This window comes from Macaca nemestrina, chromosome 5, assembly GCF_043159975.1.
Source record: "Macaca nemestrina isolate mMacNem1 chromosome 5, mMacNem.hap1, whole genome shotgun sequence".
NCBI lineage: Eukaryota > Metazoa > Chordata > Mammalia > Primates > Cercopithecidae > Macaca > Macaca nemestrina.
Genome location: NC_092129.1, coordinates 15,880,715 through 15,906,828, shown reverse-complemented (window position 1 = coordinate 15,906,828; position 26,114 = coordinate 15,880,715). Strand labels below are relative to the sequence as shown.

Genomic DNA, 26,114 nt, shown 5'->3' with positions numbered 1-26,114 from the left:
CCTAAAAAGTTTTAAATACTAGTTTAAATTGTTTACATATTATAAAATTGGAGCTAATTAGCTTATGCATTTCTACTTGTATCTCTAAACTCTGGGAATTTATTCTAACACCATTCACCAGAAAATGTAACCCAACCTAAGGAAGGTTCCTGAAGAACAATCATTAGGAACTGCATCAGAGAGGCACACTACATTCCCAGTCACCCTTCATGCTGGGCTCTCAGGACTAAGATTTAATGAAATCTTAGCGAAACTGGAAGTCAAAGTAAAAAATTATGCTCTCTGAAAATATGCTAAGGACTTGGCAATGTTTTTTTTTTCCTCGAAGCATTTACCTTAAAATTTTAAATAAAGTTTCAAATGTTAGCATAAAAGATACTAATTTTTATGAAATTTATTTCTTCCCTTAAATATTTTAGTCATGTAATTTAAAATTAAAATTCAATGTAGACTATTAGAACTAAGTTGAAGACTGAAAGAAAGCCATTCTCCAGGATACACGAAATTGGGTGGGGATCCATTCAGTGAAACTGCAGGGATCAGTAGAAGTACAGCCACGCAACCAGTGGAGCTAAGCATGGATGTTAATGAACTCTTCAGGAGGTTTTTGAAGGATAGGAGGAAGTAAAGGGAAATGAAAAAATGATGAGGATAAGAATAATGTAAGAAGAGTAAGACAAAAGGTACATAAGAAAGGGCATGAAAGTGCACCACCAGGAACTCCTCAGAGCCACCCATGCTATAGGTGGCCTTCCCCCCACAATCTCATGTCATATTTTCTATTCAGTTTTCCATTGATTTAATGTCAAAAGTCATCTGGACATAGGCCAATTTAGAGTAACATTGGTATAAATTAAAATATTCTTAAATGCAGCTAAAAGGATTAGAATCATCCGAAGTAAATTGCTTTTAAACGATGTGTACTTTTACTTTTTTTTTTTTTTTCTGAGACAGAGTCTCGCTCTGTTGCCCAGGCTGGAGTACAGTGGCACAATCTCAGCTCACTGCAACCTCCGCTTCCCAGATTCTTCTCCTGCCTCAGCCTCCCGAATAGCTGGGACTACAGGCGCCCACCACCATGCCTGGCTAATTTTTTGTATTTTAGTAGAGACGGGGTTTCACCGTGTTTCCCACGCTGGTTGTGAACTCCTGAACTCAGGCAATCCGCCCGCCTCGGCCTCCCAAAGTGCTGGGATTACAGGTGTGAGCCACCGTGCCCGGCTAGAATTTGAATCTTAATACACGATTTATGCAATTTTCAGTGGAAATTACAAGTCGTATAGCAGGGCTATGGAATAAGCATTGTAAATATGATCAAAGGGATGAACACATCTTGCATAAAGTATCAATAATCTGGGTGGTATATTACTGCTTAAATGGATGGATCCCAGCAATATCCATGGCAATCAAATTTAACCAAAATGTTTCTGGAAGTTTCTTGGCCATCTGTTACATTATTATCCAATCTAGAGTTTCTATAACAAGGAATGTTACTCCCTTTCATACTTTTCTTGGCCTCAAATGCCAGAACATTTTGAATTTGAGAATTTTCTGAGTCTTATCAAAAACAGGATGAGGAGACAAAAGCAGAGTTTTGACTCTGTATTCTTTTCAGACTCTCAGAAACGTGTCTGGATTGAACACAAAAAATTTAGGCTTATCAGGTCACATTTTTGCAGCAGTAACACTTCATTCAGAAATTAGGACTTAGCTTGACTAGATTAAACCACAAATTTTTATATTAGTATTTTTCATTTTCTTTGTGTATTTTAAACTTTAAATCTTTTCCCACAAATAGTATTAAATATGTATTTATGGAATTTAGCATCTTACCTTTATACTTTTTCTTCTTAATTTTATATTATTATAGCAGAGTATTCTCCATATGAGTCTTTGACAATAGAGCTTTTTCAGTGTTATAGATCCAGTCTGATTCATTCCATTAAACCGAAAACTACATATGTGAAGTTTAATATACAAATACATATGCTGAGATCTAAGTTATATTATATATACTTAAGTCACTGCTATTTTAATATGGAAACTAACCAAGCAATTTCTTTTAGTTTCAGATTATCTTTTTCCCTAAAATCAGCCAAATTTTGAAGGAAAAAAAAACATTGTAGAGGTCTTTACAGAGGTAAGTTTTCATTTTTGAATTACTTTCTATGAAATTGGGGAGAAGGTGTTTTAAGGGGAGTCTGTGCTAAAACTTTTTTTTTTTTTTGAGATGGAGTCTCACTCTATCGCCCAGGCTGGAGTGCAGTGGCATGATCTCTGCTCACTGCAAGCACCACCTCCCGGGTTCACGCCATTCTCCTGCCTCAGCCTCCCAAGCAGCTGGGACTACAGGCACACGTCACCATACCCAGCTAATTTTTTAATTTTTAGTAGAGACGGGGTTTCACCACATCGGCTAGGCTGGTCTCAAACTCCTGACCTCATGATCCACCTGCCTCTGCCTCCCAAAGTACTGGGATTACAGGCGTGAGCCACTGCGCCCGACCTAAAACTTTTTAAAAAATTAACAGTTTTTGGTTTTGATTTTCTTTTACAAACAGGGTCCTGCTCAGTTGAACAGGCTAGAGTACAGCGGCATAGCTCACTGCAGCCTCCATCTCTCAGGCTCAAGCAATCCTTCCACTACCTCAGCTTCTGAGTAGCTGGGGCTACAGGTGCGCACCATCATGCCTGGCTAATTTTTAAATATTTTGTAGAGACACAGTCTCATGTTACCCAAGCTGGTCTTGAACTTCTGGGCTCAAGTGATCCCCCTGCCTTGGACTGTCAAAGTGCTAGGATTACAGGCATGAGCCGCCACGCTTGGCCTAATTTTTTTTTATTTTTAGTAGAGACAGGATCTTGCTATATTGCCCAAGCCGGTCTCAAACTCCTGGGCTCAAGCGATCTTCCCTCCTCAGCCTCCCAAAGTGCTGGGATTATAGGCACAAGCCACCTTACCCAGCCAAAATTAACATTTATAATAGTGGGTTTGATGATTGGTCTTAGTTGTATGTTTTGTTGAACTTCTCAAAAATGAGAAAGTAATGTTTTATATAACTGGACATGAGTGAATGAAATCATTTTCTAAAAACTTATAATAAGAACATGAAAAGGTAGTATGGTCAAAATGTAGATTTTTTTTTTTTCCTGCAAAAGAACCATCCACAGGCAAATTATCTAAGTCCCCTGAATATGAAATATGAAACTATTAGAAGTGGTAAGGTACAACTGCGTGTATGACAAAGTAAGTTGCTGAATGTCTTCACAATGCAAAGCACTACCTTTTAAAGGTCTCAAGCATTACAGCATAATTTTAGGGATATAGGAAAGTGTTCTTGTTTTTGTAAATAAGTATGGGTCACGACATGACTTTGGTTTTAATTTTCGGTCCTCAAACTGAAAGCTTTCTTATGATAATCTGTATATAAATAGCAAAAATATAATGGGAATGTTCTTAGGGAACACACTAGGATAAATAATATGAGTGAAAATTTTTGCCAGAAAGTTCTGGAAATGTAGGACTTGGTTCTTTTTATAAGTACTTTTAACCTTTTCAGACTCATTAATTTCATAAACCAATTTAAGCAATTATTTCTATCAGCTACAGATATTTTCTTCACAAATATAAAGGGTTCTGCCCCCCTCCCCATCCTCCGGCCTCCACCAATTTCTGCCTGTAACTGCCACTTGATAACTGCTAAGTAAGACTTTGTTTAAATATCAGGTTCTAGTGCTAACAAATCTGGAAGTCAGAAGATTTCTAAGTTACAATTGCCAGAATATCTTTCATGCATTCTATTTTACTTTATTGTTACAATTTAAACAATTCAGAAACGTGGGGTGTTTCTGGCTACTCGAGTAAAACACACTGCAAACGCAAAGGGAACAATGCTGTAAACTTAAATGATTTCTGAACAGCTCAGGATCCTCTTGGAGAGGATCCTTTTCATTTCACGTATTGATTCTGAACACATTGTTAGCACCTGCTCCCCGAAGGTCCCTTGACACCGGAGCAAGTCAGAATATCTTAATATCATAGCTTATTGAACAGCAGGAGAGCAACTCTAACACAGACTGGAGGTTTCGGTACATCTGGTATTACCTAGAACCCAGGCTTAAATTTTGCAAAAAGTTTCCAAGAGCATAAGAAAGTAAAACAGAGGTACCAGAACTGAAGACATCATTAACAAACAAAATATTTCCACTCCTAACCAAACTGCAACCCTTTCAGTATAGCTTGAGGTATTTTTAAATGTTTGTACAAGCTAAAGATCATTCACAGTTTCCAAAGTTGCTTTTTACTGAGATAGCTTCAAATTTTCACAATATGTGACTTTCAGACATGTCTTCATATACTGGGGTCTCTGCCCTCAGACTCACGGAAACATCAGAGATATTCAGTGGCAGAAAATGGTTCTTGTAGTGATAAGGGTTCTATTTCCCAATTATTGTGCTATTCCTAGGATGTGATTAAAAAAATATGAAATTTGCAATTCGTATAAAAGGAAAGGAAACTTGCTTAAAATTCAAAAAGCAAGTCCAGTCTGGTGGAGGTATGTAAGATATTAAATAATAGAGTCAGATTCTTTCTTGAACACTCCAGATGAACTTGACAGCAGAGAGTTCTGGTTTTCCAACATTTTCTCCATCTTTTCTTTTCCAGTGGTTTTACTGATCTCTCTTTGCTTCTTACTATGGATCCATGGGATAAAACAAAGCACAGCACCTCCAATAAGGGGAGGGACTCCAGCGAGGTAGAATGCCACGTCATAGGAGCCCAGCTTGTCACGAAGTAACCCTGAGAAGGGAAAAAGCTGTCACCAATGGAGAACAAGTGTGGCTCTGTAGGGGGTCTAGATTAGTCACAGGGATGGCCTAGTCCCAGCCTAATTTCACCTCCACAGGACTGGTTCAAACAGCTCAGATATCGGACTTTTTTTTTTTTTTTTTTTTAAGGAAACAGATCTGAAATATAAACCTTTATTGATAGAAAAAAAAAGATCTCATATATGTAACGTTGTCATAAAGTACAGGCCTCTGGATTTTCATACCAAGACATTACTTGAAAAGCTGGAAAGGCAGATTTTTTTTTTTTTTTTTGAGACAGGGTCTCACTGTGTCACCCAGGCTGGAGTATGGTGGCATAATCATGGCTCACTGCAGGCCTTGACTTCCCAAGCTCAACTGATCCTCCCAGCTCAGCCTCTTGAGTAGCTGGGACTACAGGTGCATGCTACCATGCCTGGCTAATTTTTTTATTTTTTGTAGGGATGGGGTTTTGTCACATTGCCCAGGCTGGTCTCAAGCTCCTGGGCTAAAGCAATCCTCCCACCTCAGCCACCCAAAATGCTGGGATTACAAGCATGAACCACCATGCCCAGCTTTCAAACTACTCTTTGGTCTATTTGGTTTTTATGAAATAACATGAAACTATTTAACATTATAATTCAAAATTGAGAAAAATTGTAAATTTAATAATGTGAATGAAAGTTAGGTTGTTAAATACATTTTGGAAAGAGACTAAGGTTTATCAGTACCTGGAAGAAAATATAAATATATAAGAATTATTAATGGCATTCTATATTTGGGTTCTGCTTCTGAAAACTATTATTTAGGGTACTCAACATTTCCAATTTCTCTAACAAATTCCAGGACTCATGGTTTTAAAAGTTATCTTAGTGTTTTTAAACTTTTATAACTTATACAACCTAAGTTATCTAAAATGTCCAGGAAACATACTGTACTAAATATCTATCTGACTTTGCTAAATAAATAGCTGACCATTTGTCTAAGTACCAACACATAAAAATGTGTATATCCATTCTGCATAAATAAAACAGACAATATCTGTAAATGCACAAGTTTTCTATCTTTGGAATCAGACCATTTCATACGTAACTGAACTCTTCCTCCTTATGAACACTCATGATTATGCTCTGCTGTGATGCTATGATGCCCTCAGAGCCTCCTGGTGAGCCAGCAGCTTTCTGCTGCCAGTTGCTGTGTAGTGGTGCTCTGCCTGCTTCCGAAGTTTCCTGTTACCTCCCTTATTCTTGCTCTGTTAACTGTCACTTCTGGTAGCAAAACTATTTACTACTAGAGTGCTGCTTATATAAAATCTGTTGTGGACTTAGAAACTGTAAAACTAAGCTTGTAGGTTATAAAAAGAAGAGTAAACAGTATATTACCTGCGGGAGAGAAGAAGGAACGGAGGGTTCTCCTATAGGGAGACCATGACCTTTTGAACTTAAACTGTATGTGGTCTGCTCAGTAGTAACTCTGCTTGCTTGATTCATGACTAGGAATGCAGCTCAGGATATAAGAATGCATTGAGCTAAACCTTCACTGAGCGTCTCATGTGCCAAACACAGATGACAGTACATACATTTACATTTTATCATATTTATATTGAATCTTCTAATACTAATTGACACAGGCACCCAAGTAATACTGAACATGAGACACCTTTATAGTATCATTCAGAGAATTTCTAGAGGTGGAATTCACATGAGATAGAATTAACCATTTGAAAGTGAACAATTCAGCGGCATTTAGCACATACACAATGTTGTGCACCCACCGCTTCTATTCCAAAATATTTTCATCGTGCCAAAAGGACACTTCATCCCAATTAAGTAGTTACTTCCCAATCCTCTTTCTCTCCAGCCCCTGGCAATCACCAATCTGTTTTCTATCTGTATTTATTTACCTATTTTGGACATTTCACATGAAATAAATCATACGATATACAGCCTTTTAGAGTGAGACAGGGTCTCACTCTGTCACCCAGGCTGGAGTGCAGTGGTGCTCTCACGGCTCTGCAGACTTGATCTCCCAGGCGCAAGAGATCCTCTCACCTCCACCTCTGGAGTAGGTGAGATTACACTACTATTAGTATGTGCCACCACGCCAGGCTAATTTTTTTTATTTTTCGTAGAGACAAGGTCTTGCTATGTTGCCCAAGCTGGTCTGGAACTCCTGAGCTCAAATGATCCTCCTGCCTTGGCCTCTCAAAGTGCTGGGATTACAGGTGTGAGCCACCATGCCCAGCCATGTCACCTTCTATGTCTGGCTTCTTTCACTTAGTATAATGTTCTTGAGGTCCATTCACCTGGTAGCATCAGTTCTGTACCTTACTCCTTTTTATGGCTGAATAATATTACACTATAGATATTCCACATTTTGCTTACCCAATTAGCTATTTATGGGCATTTGGGTTTTTTCTATTATGTTATTTTTCATCAGCTACTCCTCAGGGGGATGTACGATCTCTTACCAAAAGCTGACATATTTAGAAATCTTCCAGAATCTTCATCTCTTTTTTTTTTTTTTTTTTTTTTTAAATAGGGTTTTGCCCAGGCTGGGGTACAGTGGTATGATCACAGCTCACTGCAGCCTTGACCTCTGGGCTCCAGCAATCCTCCCACCTCAGCCTCCTGTGCGTCTGGGACTGCAGATGCATGCCACTATGCTTGGCTAATGTTTTTATTTTTTATTTTTTGTACAGATAGTATCTCACTATGTTGCTCAGGCTGGTCTCAAGCTCCTGAGCTCAGGTGATTTTCCCGCCTCAGCCTCCCAGAGTGCTGCTATTGCAGGTGTGAGTCACTGAGCCTGGCCTACTGTTACATATTTTATTCAGTGTTTTAGCTGCCAGTAAGGATAAGAGGGACTTTTCAGCAAACCTTTTCAACATACCGTTTATAGCTAGTCTTATTAAAAATGTTACCAGTAAGGCACACATGAAAGCAAAAGACCAGTAATCAATAACCTGTAATACGTTTTAAATATAAGTGAGACTTAAATTAAGACCTGAAGTAGAAAATACTATGACTTAATATAATTACTGGAGAATCATTATATTTACCTGCAATGGGTGGGCCAACAGTCATGGGTATAGACATAAATCCGAGCAGAAATCCAATTGCTTGGGAGACATCCTGGGCACCAACCAACTCAAAGGCTATGGGAGCCATAATGGAAATGAAGCATCCATCGAAGAGACCCATGATGAGACACACAGCAATGAGGGCCCCAAAGATGCTACACAGAGGAATCATCATGGACATCAGACCAATGAAGAAAAAGGAGAGTACCTAGGACGGACACCACAATGTCAGCTCACTCGCAGGAAGTGAATGTCACAATTACCATGCAACATGCTTAGGACTTCTAAGTCACTACTGGTTCCCCTTTTTCCCCCCTGCCACTGCCCCATTTACTTTGATTTTACATACATAATCAACTCCTATAATCATCTCCTTCGAGTTCCCCTAGCACTTTCTTAATATTTCCACTAAGGGACAAGAAGAAAATAACTTTGTGTTTTGAGCCGGAGTCTCTCTCTGTTGCCCACGCTGGAGTGCAGTGGTGTGATCTCGGCTCATTACAACCTCCACTTTCCAGGTTCAAGCAATTCTTCTGCCTTAGCCTCCTGAGTAGCTGGGACTACAGGCAAGCACCACCGCGTCTGGCTAATTTTTGTATTTTTAGTAGAGACGGGGCTTCACTATGTTGGCCAGGCTGGTCTTGAACTCCTGACCTCAAGTGATCTGCCTGCCTCAGCCTCCCAAAGTGCTAGGATTACAGGCATGAGCCACACCGCCCAGCCAAAAATGACTTTTTATATATTACTTGCCCTCCCAGCCTGCAAACCCCTTAAAGTCAGAATCTGTACAAAAAAAAAAAAAAAAAAAAAATCATCTTTGGACTAGATATTATGAAGTTTAAGGATCCTGTATCTGGTCAGTGCTCAATCAGCTCGAATTCATTAAACACTTGACTTTTTTTAACCTTTAAAACTATATATACTTCACTGGCAGACATTATAGATAAATTTAAGCACCCAGAGTTAAGGCTTATTATACTTATTTTGAGCCATTGAACACTTTCATTTCAGTGTTAGAGTAGTTAATAGAATCGAACACCTGATTTTGCCTACTATTTGGTAGGCACTGTGCTATGTACTAGAGATTTCAACAATGAGTAAGACTTCGTTCCTATCCTTGGGTTATGGAAAGATGGACATTTAAATACGTAAGTGCAAATGAAGTGTTTATATGCTGCCGTAGTTTTATATTCAAAGTATGGTGGGTACAAAAAAGGAGGAAACAGTTAATTTAATAACTTTTTAAAGGCACAGAACATTGTAAAACTGAACAATTCACTAGTCAGCAGAAAAAATGTTTTTAAAAGTATCAGGTTTTTTAAAAGTATCCATATAATAGCAACTATCATTTATTTAGTGTTTACTAAGTGCCAAGCACTGTTGTAAGCTTTACATTATCTCACTGGTGATCCTCATAACAACTTTATGAGGTGGTTACTAATGTTATCTCTGATGAAGATAGCGATGCCGGGAGAGGTTAAGTAATGTGCCCAAAGCACAGAAGATGGAGCCATCCCGGAACCCATGGTCCACGTGGGCAGCAGCAGGCCGTGAACAGAACTGTGCCTGGAAAGTGCCCTCCAATAACAGTGAGGCTGGGGAGGAAGGAGAGACCAGATAAAACAGCTGTATGCATCTCTGTCTTCATCAGTTCTGTTTTTCCATAGACCTACAAAAGCTGGAGGTTGGTAGTACGCCTCAGGGCAGCCACTCACAATCTGAGGGTCTCTGAAGGTGCAAAGTTTGAGTTCTGGGTGGAATTCAGGAGTGTTGGTTTTCACAACTTTACCACAAGTGGTCCACTGACATCAAAATAGGAAACATGCTCTTGAAAAATGTTTCATATTGGGTGAGTTCTTTTTAACACCATCATATCATACAGTTTGGTACATTTTTTTCTTCAATCACTAAAATATGGTCTTATGGTAAAATTATGATTAGTTTAAGAATATGAGTTGGCCGGCTGGACGCGGTGGCTCAGGCCTGTAATTCCCAGCACTTTGGGAGGCCGAGGCGGGTGGATCAGGAGGTCAGGAGATCAAGACCATCCTGGCTAACACAGTGAAACCCCGTTTCTACTAAAAATACAAAAAAAAAAAAAAAAGTTAGCCAGGCGTGGTGGCGGGCACCTGTAGTCCCAGCTACTCAGGAGGCTGAGGCAGGAGAATGGTGTGAACCCGGGAGGCGGAGCTTGCAGTAAACTGAGATCGTGCCACTGCACTCCAGCCTGGGCGACAGAGCAAGACTCCGTCTCAAAAAAAAAAAAAAGAAAGAAAGAAAAAAGAATACCAGTTGACCATTTGAAAAATAAGCCTACTACTTCACACTAGCATTTCTAAAGAACAAAATCTCCCATTCTCCTGATTTTTATTTGCCAGTTAAATATCCTTTTCTCCAATGCGACTTCCATGACTGCACAAGCATAACTTCTTAGCGGTGAGTAATTGCTGGGCCCACAGCCTGGCAGGTTGGAAAGAACTGGGGCTCAGAGGGACACTATCAGGTTCTAAGCTCTCTCTGACCTTGAGCAAGTAAAAAGACTTCCTGATACTTCCCATTTATTGAGACAAAAAGAGATCTAAAGATAAATCAAAATGTAGAAAAGGGTTTGAAATTAACAAGTAGGTAAAGATTTAAGTAGTCGTTTGTATTGAAAATCTAAGTAGATAAACCCCAATTTTTTATTTTTTATTTTTGAAACAGGTCTCACTTTGTTACCCAGACTGGAATGCAGTGGTGCGATCACAGCTCACTGCAGCCTCAACCTCCTGGGGTCCAAGTGATCCTCCCACTTCAGTCTCCCAAGTAGGTGGGACATGCCATTATGCCCGGCTAATTTTTTATTTTTTGTAGAGATGGGGTCTTACTATGTTGCCCAGGCCATTCTTGAACTCCTGGGCTCAAACTACTTGCTTTGGTCTCCCAAAGTGCTGGGATTACAGGCGTGAACCACTGCATACAACCCTAATATTCTTAACAATAGAAACATTTTTATTCTATGTACAAACATAAAAGGAGATAAACATGGAAAGTTATTTAAATCTTAGAAACATATCTATAATCACAAACTCCAGAGAATCTAGAATAAAACTTTAGGATGGTACGGGGCCAGATTCAATGGATTTAATTGTTAAAACTATAGACCAAACATTCCCAACCATGCCACTGTAATTATACAAGGTTTTCAGGAATATATATTTTTTCCTATTTTGGTCAGTACATATTTCCTTTTTTTTTTTTTTTTTTTTTTTTTGAGACGGAGTCTCACTCTGTCACCCAGGCTGGAGTGCAGTGGCCGGATCTCAGCTCACTGCAAGCTCTGCCTCCCAGGTTTATGCCATTCTCCTGCCTCAGCCTCCCGAGTAGCTGGGACTACAGGCGCCTGCCACCTCGCCCGGCTAGTTTTTTGTATTTTTAGTACAGACAGGGTTTCACCGTGTTAGCCAGGATGGTCTCAATCTCCTGACCTCGTGATCCTCCTGCTTGGCCTCCCAAAGTGCTGGGATTACAGGCTTGAGCCACCGCGCCCGGCCCCTTTTTTTTTCTTTAACACCAGTACCACTTGCCAACAACTTTCTTTAAAGATAAGAAAACCAGCTCTGTAGAATTTTATACTTAGTGAATGTTAGAAGCCTAGTACAGTACTTGGCTTTGTTAACTTTTCAACTTTGTTAAGTGCTTATGTTGTTTTAGAACAATATGTAACATGATTCCTGGAACTTGGCCTCTTCACATTTTTGTTCTCTGGCCAGTTTTATAAAAAATTATTCAAGTAAAAGTTTCCAACTTATTGCTATATATTTTGAGCATACTATTTCTTTCTTTCTTTTTTCTTTTTTGAGACGGAGTCTTGCTCTGTGGCCCAGGCTGGAGTGCAGTGGTGCGATCTCGGCTCACTGCAAGATCTGCTTCCTGGTTCATGCCATTCTCCTGCTTCAGCCTCCCGAGTAGCTGGGACTACAGGCGCCCGCCATCACTCCTGGCTAATTTTTTGTATTTTTAGTAGAGACGGGGTTTCACTGTGTTAGCCAGGATGGTCTCGATCTCCTGACCTCGTGATCCACCCGCCTCAGCCTCCCAAAGTGCTGGGATTACAGGCATTGAACCACCGCGCCCAGCCTGAGCATATTATTTCTTAATACTTTCCCTGACTGCAAGTCATCCTTTTCTCCATTCAAGTTATATTAAGTTATATTCTTATTAAAATTAGACAATGATTTATGTAGTTATTTAAATGTAAAAATTTTTCATTTTCCTTTAAGACTTTTGTTTATAGAAATTTACACATCTATTCTTTAAGTACTTGTCAGAAAAATACTTTGCTTCCTTCACCTTATTTGCAGCTACTGTAGTGATGCTCTTTCCCAGCAGATGTTAATACGCAGAATCTGGCTAAATGTGGAGGTAAGTAGATGAGGCTGGTGAGAACGCACGTATTCCTTACATGCAGGATGCCTGGGCTGCAAGGAGCACATGCTGACGTTTGGCAGACTACACACATAGCAGGTTCAGTGCTTCATCACTCCCCAGAATAAAGACTGATCCAGGCATCAAATACTGATCTGGTGATGCTGGGACTCAGTGTGAAAGATGAATAAACTTAGTATTACATACAGTCTTTTAAAACTTGCTCTCAAACACAGCAGCTCTGGTTAGATTCGAATAAGGGATTCACAGGCTCCTTATTTCTCCTAGGCTCTGGCACTGACACTTAATAAGCCAGTGACAGTTTAGATGTCTATATTGCTTTTGTTTTCTTTAAGGAACTATATCACAAATATATAAATACTTGTTATAATAGCACAGGCTATAGAAGAATTAACCTTCTATGAGTTAGTGTATGTACATGAGAACAAAAGATTCCTTTTGCTCTTACCTTTCCCATTTCTATCAAGGAGAGCATTGCTGGAGAAATGTCAGTTTAGGTTTTGCTTAAGAATATTAAGTGTAGCTCGGAAACAATGAGCTGCACCTGACTAAGAGAAGGCATCTTGGAGGTGGACATATAATTGACGTTCCTAAAGTTTAGTCAATATAAAGTCTCCAGACTTTCAGAGCCTCTGGCTGGGCACCCAGGACAGAAAACAGTTGGCAACAGAGTTCTGTTGGCCCACCACAAACTAAAGGAAAATATCAGGCCATACAGCAGATGGCTGGATTCTTCTGAAGCACACAGAGGCCGGTGTCACTTCAAAGTGCTTCACAGGGAGTCGATCAACCTTCTCCATGACACATGGTTACTCTCATTTCTGCCTGATGGAGAAACGTGCATTTGATACATTCACACCCCGTGCCACAGTCTAGATGAGAGTGAGTACGGAGCCTCTGATCATTTACTTAGGCTGGGAAATTGTTAAGTATTTGAATATTACTTTGGAAATAGCTTACATTTGGTAAAGTATATAACCTCATCCCAAGGTATCTTTTGGTGAATGTAAAACGCTAAAAAGGAAAATGGAGCAACACTGATCCAGTTCATTCTACCTGAACTGGAAGAGGAAGCTTACGCAGGCTGATGGATAGGAAAGTCATTAATATTTCTACATTACAAAAGTAACTCATGAATGTATTTTTTAAAATTCAAACCTTAGAGAAATGTACACAGTAATATATGAAAGTCTTCCTACAACCTCTTCTCACCCTCAACCCATGCGCATTCATGTCCTCAGGAATCAACACTTCACAGTTGGGTTTGCATCCTTCAGAGCGTTCCTGTGCACGTGTGTGTGTCATCTGGGTTGTCTGCTTTATGTGCATGGACATGATGTCCATGCTTCAATACGTCCATGTCGCAGAGAAATATGACACAATGGAAAAGTGATCTAAATTCCAAGTTTTCAATTCTTTCATACAAAGTTTTAACTTTCAAACCTTTGAAATATTCTCACCCTTCCAAAACACTTATATATTACATTAAAGACACAAATCTGTAGTAATTTAATGGTAACTAGAAACACAGGCCTATAAGGTTAAGAAAATAGTAAAAAGATACCACGATACACACAGCCTCTCCTGTCCCAATAAAGTATATACTCTGGGAACTTTTGCCAAGCTTTTCTTTAACCATTATTATTCTATGTAATGCATTTCAATCATGTCTTCTGGCAGGAGCAGTAGACTTGACTCAGCATTTATTTTTTATTTTTATTTTTTGGAGACAAAGTCTTACTCTGCCATTCAGATTGGTGTGCAGTGGCAGGATCACAGCTCACTCCAGCCTCAACCTCCCCGGCTCAAGCAATCTTCCCATCTCAATCTCCCAATAGCTGGGACTATGTCAGCTAATTTTTTAAGGCTACCATGTCAGCTAATTTTTTAAGTTTTTGTAAAGATAAGGTCTCACTATGTTGCCCAGGCTCGTCTTGCATTCCTGGGGTCAAGAGATCCTTCTACCTTGGCCTCCCAAAGTGTTGGGATTATAGGCATAAGCTACTGCAACCAATCACTCAATATTTAGAATTACTAGGTTGAAAATACCTGGGACCCAGGACCTTGATGGAAGTTGAAATTCAGAACTCTTAAGCAAAACTGTGAGATAAATTCCTAAAATCTTTGTTACCTATAAGCAAAGACGCTAATTCAGGATTAACTAGGGTCTCCTTTCTTGAGACCTATTCCAAATCAGGATCTGCTTTCAGTATTTAATAGAATATTAAAACATAACAAATGCAAGGATTTATTAATCATCCAGTCTGGGCTAGGCACTTTATATAACCTGCCACCAAGAATCCTCACCACACCCCTCTGCTGGTTCTCAAGTTGGTGGTAGAACTGGGGTGAACTGGTGTCTCACTCCAGAGCCTGTGCTCTTTGGCTCAGCAGCCTCCTAGACTGGGGATTACCATGATCTGAAACTAGACCATGTGGAAGGGCTGTGAAGTGTGTCTGTGTCACCAGTGTTCTAGGCCTGGCTGCTACTCAAAACTGGCTTCCAGGGGACAAGGAGGGAAGAGTTGTCACAGCCCCATGAAGTTGAAAGATGAAAGCAGGGAGCGGGTACATCTGAGAAAACACATCACCAGTGAACGGAAAGAAGGTAAGCCCAAGACATTCGAAGCCTTAAAGGATGGGCCAAAAGGCAGACAGCCAGGGACAGAGAAAAAGGAATAAACAAACAGGCAGAGCTGGAGTCAACTGCAGCCGAGAAAAGTCAAGACTCAAAAACCACACTGTGTGTTTAGGAAGTTGGGGCAGGGAAGCCAGGAAAAAGGAGAGAGAGGAGGTAGTGAATAAGGGAACGAGTCCAGCATCCTGCATGGGTTAGGCCTGTGCTGTGTCCTGTGCCACTGTGTTTACAAGGTGGAGTCTATGGGTGGCTCCTCTCAGCCACAGGACACACGGAAGGGCTTTCTTTCTCCTTCCCAGGCTTGTTTGAAATGCAGCTGTCACACCTGTGTCTCAGCAGGTACCACTGGCTGCCACAAACGATGCTCTACATTTGGATGAAAAAAATTAGATACGGCCTAACAGAAGCCAGATTGTGGCTAAACTTTCATCTAAAGTGAAATATTTGACCCCCAATACTAACTTTTAACTTACTGCTGTGTAAATGCAGACCAACATGGGACAAGTTAGGAAAGGCTATATTTTCTTTTGTAAATTACTGGAAACACTCAGGTATTAAAATGTGCTCCAAAAATGTTACAGATAATCTGTCTGCCCTATCTAGGGTAGGAGGACATTCGAAAATTGTTTTGGAATAAAATGCTGATATATAAAATATATCATGAGTTTATCTATTACAGCACCATAGTCCATCATCTCTCACCTGGACCCTGAATTGATCTCCTACTAGGTCTTCCTCCCCTCTTGCACTCTCATTTCCCTCCCTGTAATTCATCCTCCACACACAGAACAACCACAGTGACTTTAAAAACATAAAATCAGACCTATGTCCTCCAACAAAGGTCCACTACTCTTTTTTTTTTTTTTCGGTCTCACTCTGTCACCCAGGCTGGAGTGCAGTGGTGCGACCTTGGCTCACTGCAACCTCTGCCTCCTAGATTCAAGCGATTCTGCTCCCTCAGCCTCCCCAGTAGCTGGGACTACAGGTGCGTGCCACCAAGCCCGGCTAATTTTTTGTAATTATAGTAGAAACGAGGTTTCACTGTGTTTCGATCTCCTGATCTCATGATCCACCAGCCTTGGCCTCCCAAAGTGCTGGGATTACAGGTGTGAACCATCACGCCTGGCCAAAATCCACCACTCTTAAAGCAAAGTCTCTTCATCTTTGCTTTCAAGGCTCTGTCTAATCTGACCCACTCTAACTTTCCAGTCTCTTCCTATGCCACTTTCCTGTCTTCTTGGGTTTCCAAACACATTCGGCTTCTTCCTGCCTCAGTCTTGCTTTAGGAACTCAGGGACCATGTCTGTCTTGTTTGCATCACCCTAACGGCATCTGAGCTGGTGCTTGGGGCACAGGAGGCACTCAACTTTTTGAATGAATAAAAGCTGAAAGTCTGTAGTGCAACAAATGTCCATTAGAGGGCTCCCTTGACACTAGAGAACAAAACTAAATGTTAGATGAGGATGTCCACAGTGAGGTATTGACAAAGTGATCATGATACCATAAATACATTTTTAAAAGCAGCACATTACCAACTCTCTTCACTTCCTTCCCGCTGTGTGACCAGACTGTCCCGCAACTGCCTGGATCTCTATACACAGACACCCATGATGAGGTAGCCTCTCTGTTCCTCAGTGTTCACATCTCTAAGTGGAAATAACAATGGTACCTCCTCTCTTAAAGGGCTGGGACAAGGATCAATGAGATAATGCATGTAGAGCCCTTAGTTCATTGTCTGGCACATGAAGGTCCTCAATAAATGGTTGACTGTTATTACTTCAAGTCAATTAATGGAAGTTAACTTTATCTGTAATGCCTTTTCCAATCATTTTCCTGTGTCCAAATTTCACCTCTTTTTCAAGGCCCTGCTCAAACACTGCCTCTCATGTATAATATAATTAGACAGGCTTAATCCCCAAATCCTAAGGCGCCCCTTGTGGCTCGCCTTTACCTTGCTTCCACAGCCAAGTGTTTGGACAAAGTTGTCTATATTTCCATTTGTTCAAATGATCATGATCAATTTTCTGCACCTGCCATTCATTGAAACCATTCTCTGTAAGGTCATTCATAGCCTCCCTGTTCTAAATTCAATGAAAACCTTTCAGCCTTTTTGTCACTAGCTACTGACACTGCTGACCAGTCCTGCCCCTAGAAACACTCTCGTCCCTGTTTTACCCCCTGCCTATCTGGCCACTCCCTTTCTGTCTCCCTAGTCCTCCACTTACTTCATGCAGCCCATGAATGCCAAACCCACAGGCCTCTTAACCCACAGGCCTCTTATCCAGACTCTTCCATGAGCTCTAAACTCAACTTGGCTTTCCTACAGGCATCACAAACTTCACATGGCAAAAACAAACTCATCACTGGGGCAAGGGCAGGTAGGCTGGGTGAAAAAAAATTTTTTTAATTTAAAAAACCTAATTCATCATCATACTTAGATCTACTGCATATTGATCTTGATAAGATGGAAAAATTATCTACTCCATTACCTGAGCCACAAATCTCAGATCCAGCCTAAGTGGCTTCATCAAATTTTCATTCTCTATGTCCCTAGCTTATTCCATTTGATCTCAGTATCTCTGCCTTGGTTCTTCCTGCCTAGATGCCTAGACTACTTTAAAATAGTTTCCAACTAGTTCCTGGACCTCCACTCTTTTTTTCTAAATTTTAGAGACATGGTGTCACTCTGTTGCCTAGGCTGGAGTACAGTGGCATGACCATACTCCCCTGTAACCTCAAAGTCCTAGGCTCAAAGTCCTCCCATCTCAGCCTCCTGCATAGCTAAGACTATACGCATGTGCCACCATACCTGGCTAACTTAAAAAAAAATTTTTTTTCTTATAGAGATGAGATCTCACTATGATTCCAGGATTGTCTCAAACTGGCCTCAAGTGATCCTCCTGCTTCAGCCTCCTAAAGTGTTGACATTACGGTCATGAGCTGCCATGCCTGGCCTTTTTTAAAAATAGCTTTATTGAGATATAATTCATATTCTATGAAATTCACCCACCTAAAGTGTACACTTCAGTGAGTTTCATCACTATCTAATTTTACAACATTCTCATTACCCTACAAAGAAACCCAGTAGCAGTTACTCGCCATTCCCTCCTTTCCCTAGCCCCTACAACCACAAATCTACCTTCTTTCTCTATGGAAAGAGACAGAGATTCCTATTCTGGACACTGCATATAAATGGAATCATTCAGTATGTGGCCTTTTGTGACTATCTCAACTCTTGTCCCCTCCTCCACTCCATTCCACTCTTCACAGTTACCAGATTGATTTTTTTTTTCTGAGATGGAGTCTTGCTCTGTCACCCAGTCTGGAGTGCAGTGGCACAATCTCAGCTCACTGTAACCTCTGCTTCTCAGGTTCAAGAGATTCTCCTGCTTCAGCCTGCTGAGTAGCTGGGATTATAGGAATGTGCCACCATGCCTGGATAATTTTTGTACTTTTAGTAGAGATGGGGTTTTACCATGTCTAATCTCAAACTCCTGGCCTCAGGTGATCTGCCTGCCTCAGCCTCCCAAAGTGCTGGGATTGCAGGCATGAGCCATCACACAGAGCCGAGATTGATCTTTATAAAACACAACTCAGGCTGGGCATGGCTCACACCTGTAACCCCAGCACTTTGGGAGGCTGAAGTGGGTGGATCGTTGGAGTCCAGGAGTTTGAGACCAGCTTGGACAACACAGCGAAACCCTGTTACTACAAAAAAAAAAAAAAAAAATACAAAAATTAGCCAGGCATGGTGGGATGCACCTGTAGTCCCAGCTACTCAGGAGTTTGAGGTGGGAGGATTGCTTGAGCCTGGGAGGTCGAGGTTGCAGTGAGCCGTGATGGCACCACTGTACTCCAGCCTGGGAAACGGAGTGACACCTTGCCTCAAAAAACAAAAAAACACCAACCCCCGCCCCCCCAACTTATGTCACCCTCTGGCTTAAAATCCTTTAATAGCTCCTGGTAGGTTGCAGGATAGAGCTCATGTACATAATGGCCCTTCCCAAGCTGCTTCCTGTCCATCCCCCCAACCAATCCAACCACTATTCTCCCTTTATTCCATTCAAACATTCGTTTCCCAGATATAACATCCCATGTCACACCTCCACAGCTTTCCCATGTGTTTGTCTTTGCTCGGAGCATGCTTCTCTGTCTTCCTTATCTACATACTTGGTCCTCTCCTCTTAACTCTACTCAGACCTAGTGACTCTGACTCAGATGCATGGTGCCTATGTTGCCATGGCACCCATCTAGCAAACCCATTTTTAAAGCTGCAACACCGCTTTATCTTCTCCCATGAGACCATTAGATACTAGCTGAGGGCACAGACCACATCTCACTTAAGTCTTCAGCATTTAGCTAAGTGTGTGACATGAAGGAGTCACTTCAATACTTGTTCTGTTGATTGTCAGTAATGATCTTGGAATTAGCATTTGTTTATGCTCACCCCCAAAAAACAGGAGGCAATTTGCAGTAAAGAAGCTCAAAAGTCACACACACAACCAAATTTCCTAAGACATGCAAAGGGCACAGGATCTGCACATGACTATGAGGACTACACCAAAAAACATTCTTCATAGAAAAAGCAATGGACGAAAACCATTCTGGTTTGGTGGAGTTCCATGACAAAACAAAGAAATTGTTTCATTGCCAATTTTTCATGTTTAAAACCCAAACTAATAACTGACTTTGTCCTTGAAAAACTGCCTAAAGAAGTTATGTTGTGGCCGGGCGCGGTGGCTCCAGCCTGTAATCCCAGCACTTTGGGAGGCCGAGGCGGGTGGATCACGAGGTCAGGAGATCGAGACTATCCTGGCTAACATGGTGAAACCCCGTCTCTACTAAAAATACAAAAAACTAGCCGGGCGTGGTGGCAGGCGCCTGTAGTCCCAGCTACACAGGAGGCTGAGGCAGGAGAATGGCGTAAACCCGGGAGGCGGAGCTTGCAGTGAGCTGAGATCCGGCCACTGCGCTCCAGCCCCGGCGACAGAGCGAGACTCCGTCTCAAAAAAAAAAAAAAAAAAAAAAAAAGAAGTTATGTTGTAGAAAATATTTCTCATTTTTATAGAAGAATTTAAGCCACTTTGGGAGGCCGAGGCGGGCAGATCACCTGAGGTCGGGAGTTTGAGACCAGCCTGACCGACATGGAGAAATCCCATCTCTACTAAAAAATACAAAACTTAGCCTGGTGTGGTGGCACATGCCTGTAATCCCAGCTACTTGGGAGGCTGAGGCAGGAGAATCCCTTAAACCTGGGAGATGGAGGTTGCGGAGAGCTGAGATTGCGCCATTGTACTCCAGCCTGGGCAACAAGAGCGAAACTCCATCTCAAAAAGAAAAAGAAGAAGATAAAAAATAATTTAAGCATGTAAGTACATTTAATGAGCCATCAGGTGATGAAAGTAATTTCTGATAGGGGAAAAGTATAAAAAAGTACCTGTAGATAAACCTTCTTCACACCAGGCACATAATCTGCAATCCGGCCAAAGAGCAGTCGTCCAACTCCTGAAGTGATGCCAATGCACATGAGAACAACCTCTTTATTTTTTTCATCTTGAAATCTTTCATTTACATGTTTCATCTGTAGGCCAAAGAGAAAGAAACCACACTAAATATGGTAGAAAAACTTGGCAAGTTTGAGGCTTTGCATCAAATGCATTTGCTTCTCTGCAATGTCATGGGCTCTCAACTTTCTCCAAATTCGATATTTATGAAATTTGTCCTGTGATAATTTTTCATGAAAACATATGAAAAAATTTTAACATGTTTTAGTTTTCATTTTAAAAAGCATTTTTATGGCTGGGCACGGTGGCTCATGCCTATAATCCCAGCACTTTGGGAGGCCGAGGTGGGTGGATCATCTGAGGTCAGGAGTTCGAGACCAGCCTGGCCAAACATGGTGAAACCTCATCTCTACAAAAAAATTCAAAAATTAGCCAGGTGTGGTGGCACACGCCTATAATCCCAGCTACTTGGGAGGCTGAGACAGGAGAATCACTTGAACCCAGGAGGCGGAGGTTGCCGTGAGCTGACTGCACAACTGGACTCCAGCCTGGGCGAGAGAGCAAGACTCCGTCTCCAAAAAAAAAAAAAGCATTTTTATAAGACTTTTTATTTTTCAACAAAGGGTTAGAAGCATGCAATTATAAGCTATATTGAGCCATTAGCTAAAGGAAGAGAACAGACATTTGAACATACCTATTCTCTCAAGGTCACCCAACGACCCGTTATATTATCTGCTCCCTAAGAGACAGTTCAAGGGTCAATTCTGAAGTTTTATTTCTTCTAGGAGGACCTGAACCAAATCGACACCCCTGAAATGAGTTATAACAGAGCTTCCAGAATGAAAGCATAAGGTTCTCTACCTGTAAAGTTGCCTATTTGTGTAGCATTAGAACAGATAAAAATGCAGGGGCAGCTTAACAGAGCAGTGAAAAGATAAACCACTGGAGAGGCAGACTGCTTGCGTTCAAGTCCTGGTTCTGTTCTTACCAGCCTTGTGGCTTTGAGTAAGTTCTTAACCTCTAGGGTTTCAGTTTCTTTGTCTGTAAAATGGAAATTGGAGTAGTACCTACTTCAGAAATTGGTTGTGAGGATTAAATGTCTGTGTAAAGAGCTTAAAACAGTGTTTGGCACACAGTTAATAACAATCAGATATTAATTTTAGCCTTCTTTTTTCAAAGGACCTTTCTCCTCCACGTACAGTGTACATATAACAGAGACTACAGTGACCTGTGGGCCATAGATAGCCAGTGAGCATATTCTGTTTGACGTTTCCATAATGCCCGACAATCACCATCCCCCACACCACACATGGGTCTCAGTCTTGGAAATCTGCAAGCAAATTTCCCACCAAATACAACTACCCATATAGTGCCCATGTGGCAGTGAATAGCCTTCCTGGATGATATCTCTTTAAAACACTTCTCATTTTGATTTTAAAAGCCCATTTATGTATACCAACACCATCTCTTTTTTCTCTTCTCTTTCAAAACTATTAACTGTTTTCCCTAACTTCTGTGTTTTCATACTGGTCCAGAATAATCCTCCTAAATATGGCTTTAATCTCATCAATTCCTTATTCAAAGGCGGCCCACTGCCTACATTTACACTCCTTAGTTTGGTATTCAAAGCCTTCCGTAATCTGTTGCTAATCCATCTTTGTACCTTTATTACCTACTGATCTTTGACTCAGAAGTAGAAAATTCATCTGACTTATAAGCCTGGGTTAAACAAAACAAAACAAAACAGTAGAAAATTAAATGTCTAAGGGCCCGGTGAAATAACACAAAAAAGTAAAACAGGTTCATTGGAGAGAAAGGACATATATTTCAGTCGATTATTATCATATAAGTCTACCAATGTTGCCAAATCTACCTCTAGGATCCCTTTAATTTAAAAGAAAAGTCAGAAATTCAGATTTTGTGTGGAAATGTTGGCACCTAATTTAAATTTAGGACACTGTGTGATCCAGCTCTACAAAAGTCACACAAAACACGTCTGCAAACTGCATTAGGCCTGCTTTGATCTCAGCCCTAATCGCATCTGGCCCAGTAGGACAGGTTTATTCACAATGTCACTTAAACATGCCAAGATGTTCTTACCCATCTACATTTCTGCTGCCTCTTCTACCCTCTTCAACTTCTTAACTTCTTGTTATTGCCAAAAGTTTTCATTTGGTACCTGAGGTATTCCGTGTTCCTACCCAGCCCTGTTAGTGTCTCTACACATTCTCTTAAGCAGACACTTCATGTAAAATTAGACATATCCACTCCTGTTTCAAAGGCACCTCAAAGTCAACAGGTCCCATGCTGAACTCAACTCACCCTCACAAATTGCCTGCCCCCCATTTCAGTTAATACACTACTATTAGCCCAACTACCCATGGCAGAAACTGACAGCTACCCTAGATTATTCCCTTTCCCTCTTCAAATCCAAGAGTCACCACTGAATCCTGATGATTTACTTTCTAAATCTCTCAGACTTGCTTCCTTTGGCCCACGTTCCTCATGGTATTTTAGTTCCGTTCTTACCACTCCTCACCGGGACCACTACAGCAGCCTTCTAACATGCTTTTTGCTTGAACCCTCACTACTAATTCTCTCCCCTCTAACCTATGTTCCCTGAGAACACCAGGTTAGGTTCAAAATGAACCTGTCTCAAACAAACAAAAATAAGACACATTCTTTAGTATTCATAAAAGACTGAATCTACCAGGCATCTTTTTTGATGAAACTAAGAACACCTGTCTGTCAAATAGCTATTATTCCTTATTAATGGTTTCTTTTTCCCCCGCCCTACTTTGTAATCCTTAAAAGGAATAAGGTGAAATGTTTGAGGTATTTTGAAAGAAGATAAATTGGGTAAATTCAAATTATGCTTAGGTGGGAACTTAGGTCTTCAACTAGAAGGGGCATTATTTATTTATTTATTTGAGATGGAGTTTCGCTCTGTCGCCCAGGCTGGAGTGCAGTGGCGCAATCTCAGCTCACTGCAACCTCCACCTCCCTGGTTCAAGCGATTCTCCTGCCTCAGCCTCCAGAGTAGCTGGGATTACAGGTGTCCACCACCACGCCCGGCTAATTTTTGTATTTTTAGTAGAGATGAAGTTTCACTATGTTGGCCAGGCTGGTCTCAAACTCCTGACCTCAAGTGATCTGCCTGCTTTGGCCTCCTAAAGTGCTGGGATTACAGGCATGAGCCACCACGCCCAGCCTAGAAGGGGCATTATTTAACTGAATTTTGTTAGTGTCATGATTATTTAAATAAAGCAAGAACTTCAGCTTCTAATACTCCCTCCCTATTCCCACCAAAATCTGCAAACTCAAAAAGTTTCTTTGGTCAGTATGTGAGGGAATCTGGGGATGCTGGATCTCTGGATCCTTTCTCACTGAGGCAGTAGTTACCCAAGAGGTCTGGTATGTTCTACTTGTATTCTGGGCCATCCATGACTGCTGCTGTTTTATAAATTTCTGCCCATCTGTCATCCTCTGGAGACTGGCCTGCCCTTTAGTTCAGCAGAAAGTGAATACAGGACAAAATGGATATTTCTAACAGAGAGTTGTAGAGATATGGAAATGCTGAAGAGATGTTCTCATACTTAATCTAATTTATTTTTTAAACCAATTCAAAGCTTATACTAGAGGCCACTGTCTACACAGGGGATAATATTATGTTGTAGAGCAGTTGTTTAAAGTTAACTTTAAAGATAAGTTAGACTTTATCTAAATGTATTAAGTGTCAGGAATTCATCTTTTTTTTTTTTTTTTGATGGAGTCTCACTCTTTCGCCCAGGCTAGAGTGCAGTGGTGCGATCTCGGCTCACTGCAACCTCTGCCTTCTGGGTTCAAGCGATTCTCCTGCCTCAGCCTCCTGAGTAGCTGGGATTACAGGTGCCCACCACCAAGCCTGGCTTATTTTTATATTTTAAGTAGAGACGAGGTTTCACCATGTTGGTCAGGCTGGTCTCAAACTCCTGACCTCGTGAAACACCTGCCTCGGCCTCCCAAAGTGCTGGGATTACAGACATGAGCCACTGCACCTGGCCAGGGATTCATCTTTTATTTATGTTCTTAAACATCTGTTTAATTCTGGGTTGCACACTTCCAGGGGATTAACAAAACCTTGCTAATTGACATCTTCGACACTGACTGTGTCTGAAACATTTTTTCTTTTTGAGACAGAGTTTCACTCTGTTGCCCAGGCTGGAGTACACTGGCACAATCACAGCTCACTGCAGCCTCGACCTCCTGGGCTTAAGCAATCCTTAGCCTCCCGAGTAGCTGGGACCACAGGTACATGCCACCACACCCAGCTAATTTTTAAATCATTTTTGTAGAGACATGGTCCTGTTATGTTGTCCAGGCTGGTCTCAAACTGCTGGGCTTAAGCAATCCTCCACCCTTGCCCTCCCAAAGTGGTGGAATTACAGGCATGAGCCACCACACCCGGCCCTGGGTAACTGTTTCTGACCAGCCAACTGAAGGCAGGTTCCTCTCCCCTCACTAGAGCCCACAGACAGATTCTGTTTTTTGAGAGGTCTCAGGCAGTAGCCCAAGAAAGTGATCATCTCACTGGAATGGCCTCAGCCCTGGCCTCTCTCTTCTCCACCTCTCTTACAGGGGAGCCACAGTGTAAGACATTTGGAGACATCAGATGGTGTTCTGGTGAAGAAGCTAAGGCAGAGTCCTCTAGCTCTCACATATCAACCACAGAGAAAGTTAAATGGGTGGCCACAGTACAAAAGCAGCTCCAATAAAGCCGATGAACATGCATTAGAAACTCAAGCTTCTCATCACCAAATGGTTTCCTGATAGAAGAATGCCCAACAGAAGGGAACCCCAAATCACTATATTTACAGAAACCTGTGAGGTGCAGTGCTGGTACACATCTGCAAAGCAAGGATGCCACTGATCAAAAAGGTCCAATAATTACCTACTGTACTGTTTTCTAAGATTGTGTAATTTGGCCATGCCTTGATGGTCATTATCTTCCTCCTTTTAAGGGGGTGAGTACTTTTTGTTTAATGTCTTTCATGTAAAGTTTATGGAATTTATTAAATAAATATGATAAAATACTGGTGCACAAAAGTTAGACTATATATCTTTGGGGAGTCATAGTTTAAAAAGAAGGGGGATTACTGGAGACTCTTCAAACAAAAGTAACTTTATTTCTGACAGAGGACTTGGAGTAACAGCTGACTGACAACTACAAAGTGCTAACAAAGGCCGTATACAGAGGCCAGGAAAGCAGGGCAAAAACAGGCCCAGGGGAGGAGTGGAGACTGTAGGACTAAAATAATCACAACTGTCTTCTAGGCAGAACTGAACAAAACAACCCCTCCGCCCCCACCCAATAGTTATCATCCACTGCTGTTGCAGTTAACTATGCTCTCTGGGAGATAAGATTTCAGTCACCCAGTCATCATCTGTATTCGTTTATAATTATTTTGATTCATCTCTGTCCTTCCTCATCAGATACACATCATCAAACTGAAAAGAGGTGGACAATAGGCATGTACATTCATTTTATGTCTAGGAGAATAAACTCTTTGGGGGAGGGAGGGAATCTGTATGTTTTACATTTACATGGTACATCAAAAAATGGGATAATAAATCCTACATAATATTTACAGCAATTATGGAATTCAAACTGATT

General features: G+C 41.2%; 1 protein-coding gene across 1 annotated transcript in view; it reads right to left on the bottom strand.

Moving 5' to 3' along the window:
- Positions 1 to 2,557: 2,557 nt before the first annotated feature.
- Positions 2,558 to 26,114, bottom strand: part of LOC105492084 (solute carrier family 16 member 10) — a 140,854-nt gene continuing 117,297 nt past the window's right edge. Inside the window, exons 4-6 of the mRNA XM_011758966.2 lie at positions 20,395 to 20,538; positions 7,871 to 8,099; positions 2,558 to 4,801 (exon numbers count right to left, since the gene is read on the bottom strand). Of these exons, the coding sequence (XP_011757268.2) occupies positions 4,569 to 4,801; positions 7,871 to 8,099; positions 20,395 to 20,538 (606 nt within the window). The 3' untranslated portion in view covers positions 2,558 to 4,568. The remainder of the gene's footprint in view (positions 4,802 to 7,870; positions 8,100 to 20,394; positions 20,539 to 26,114) is intronic.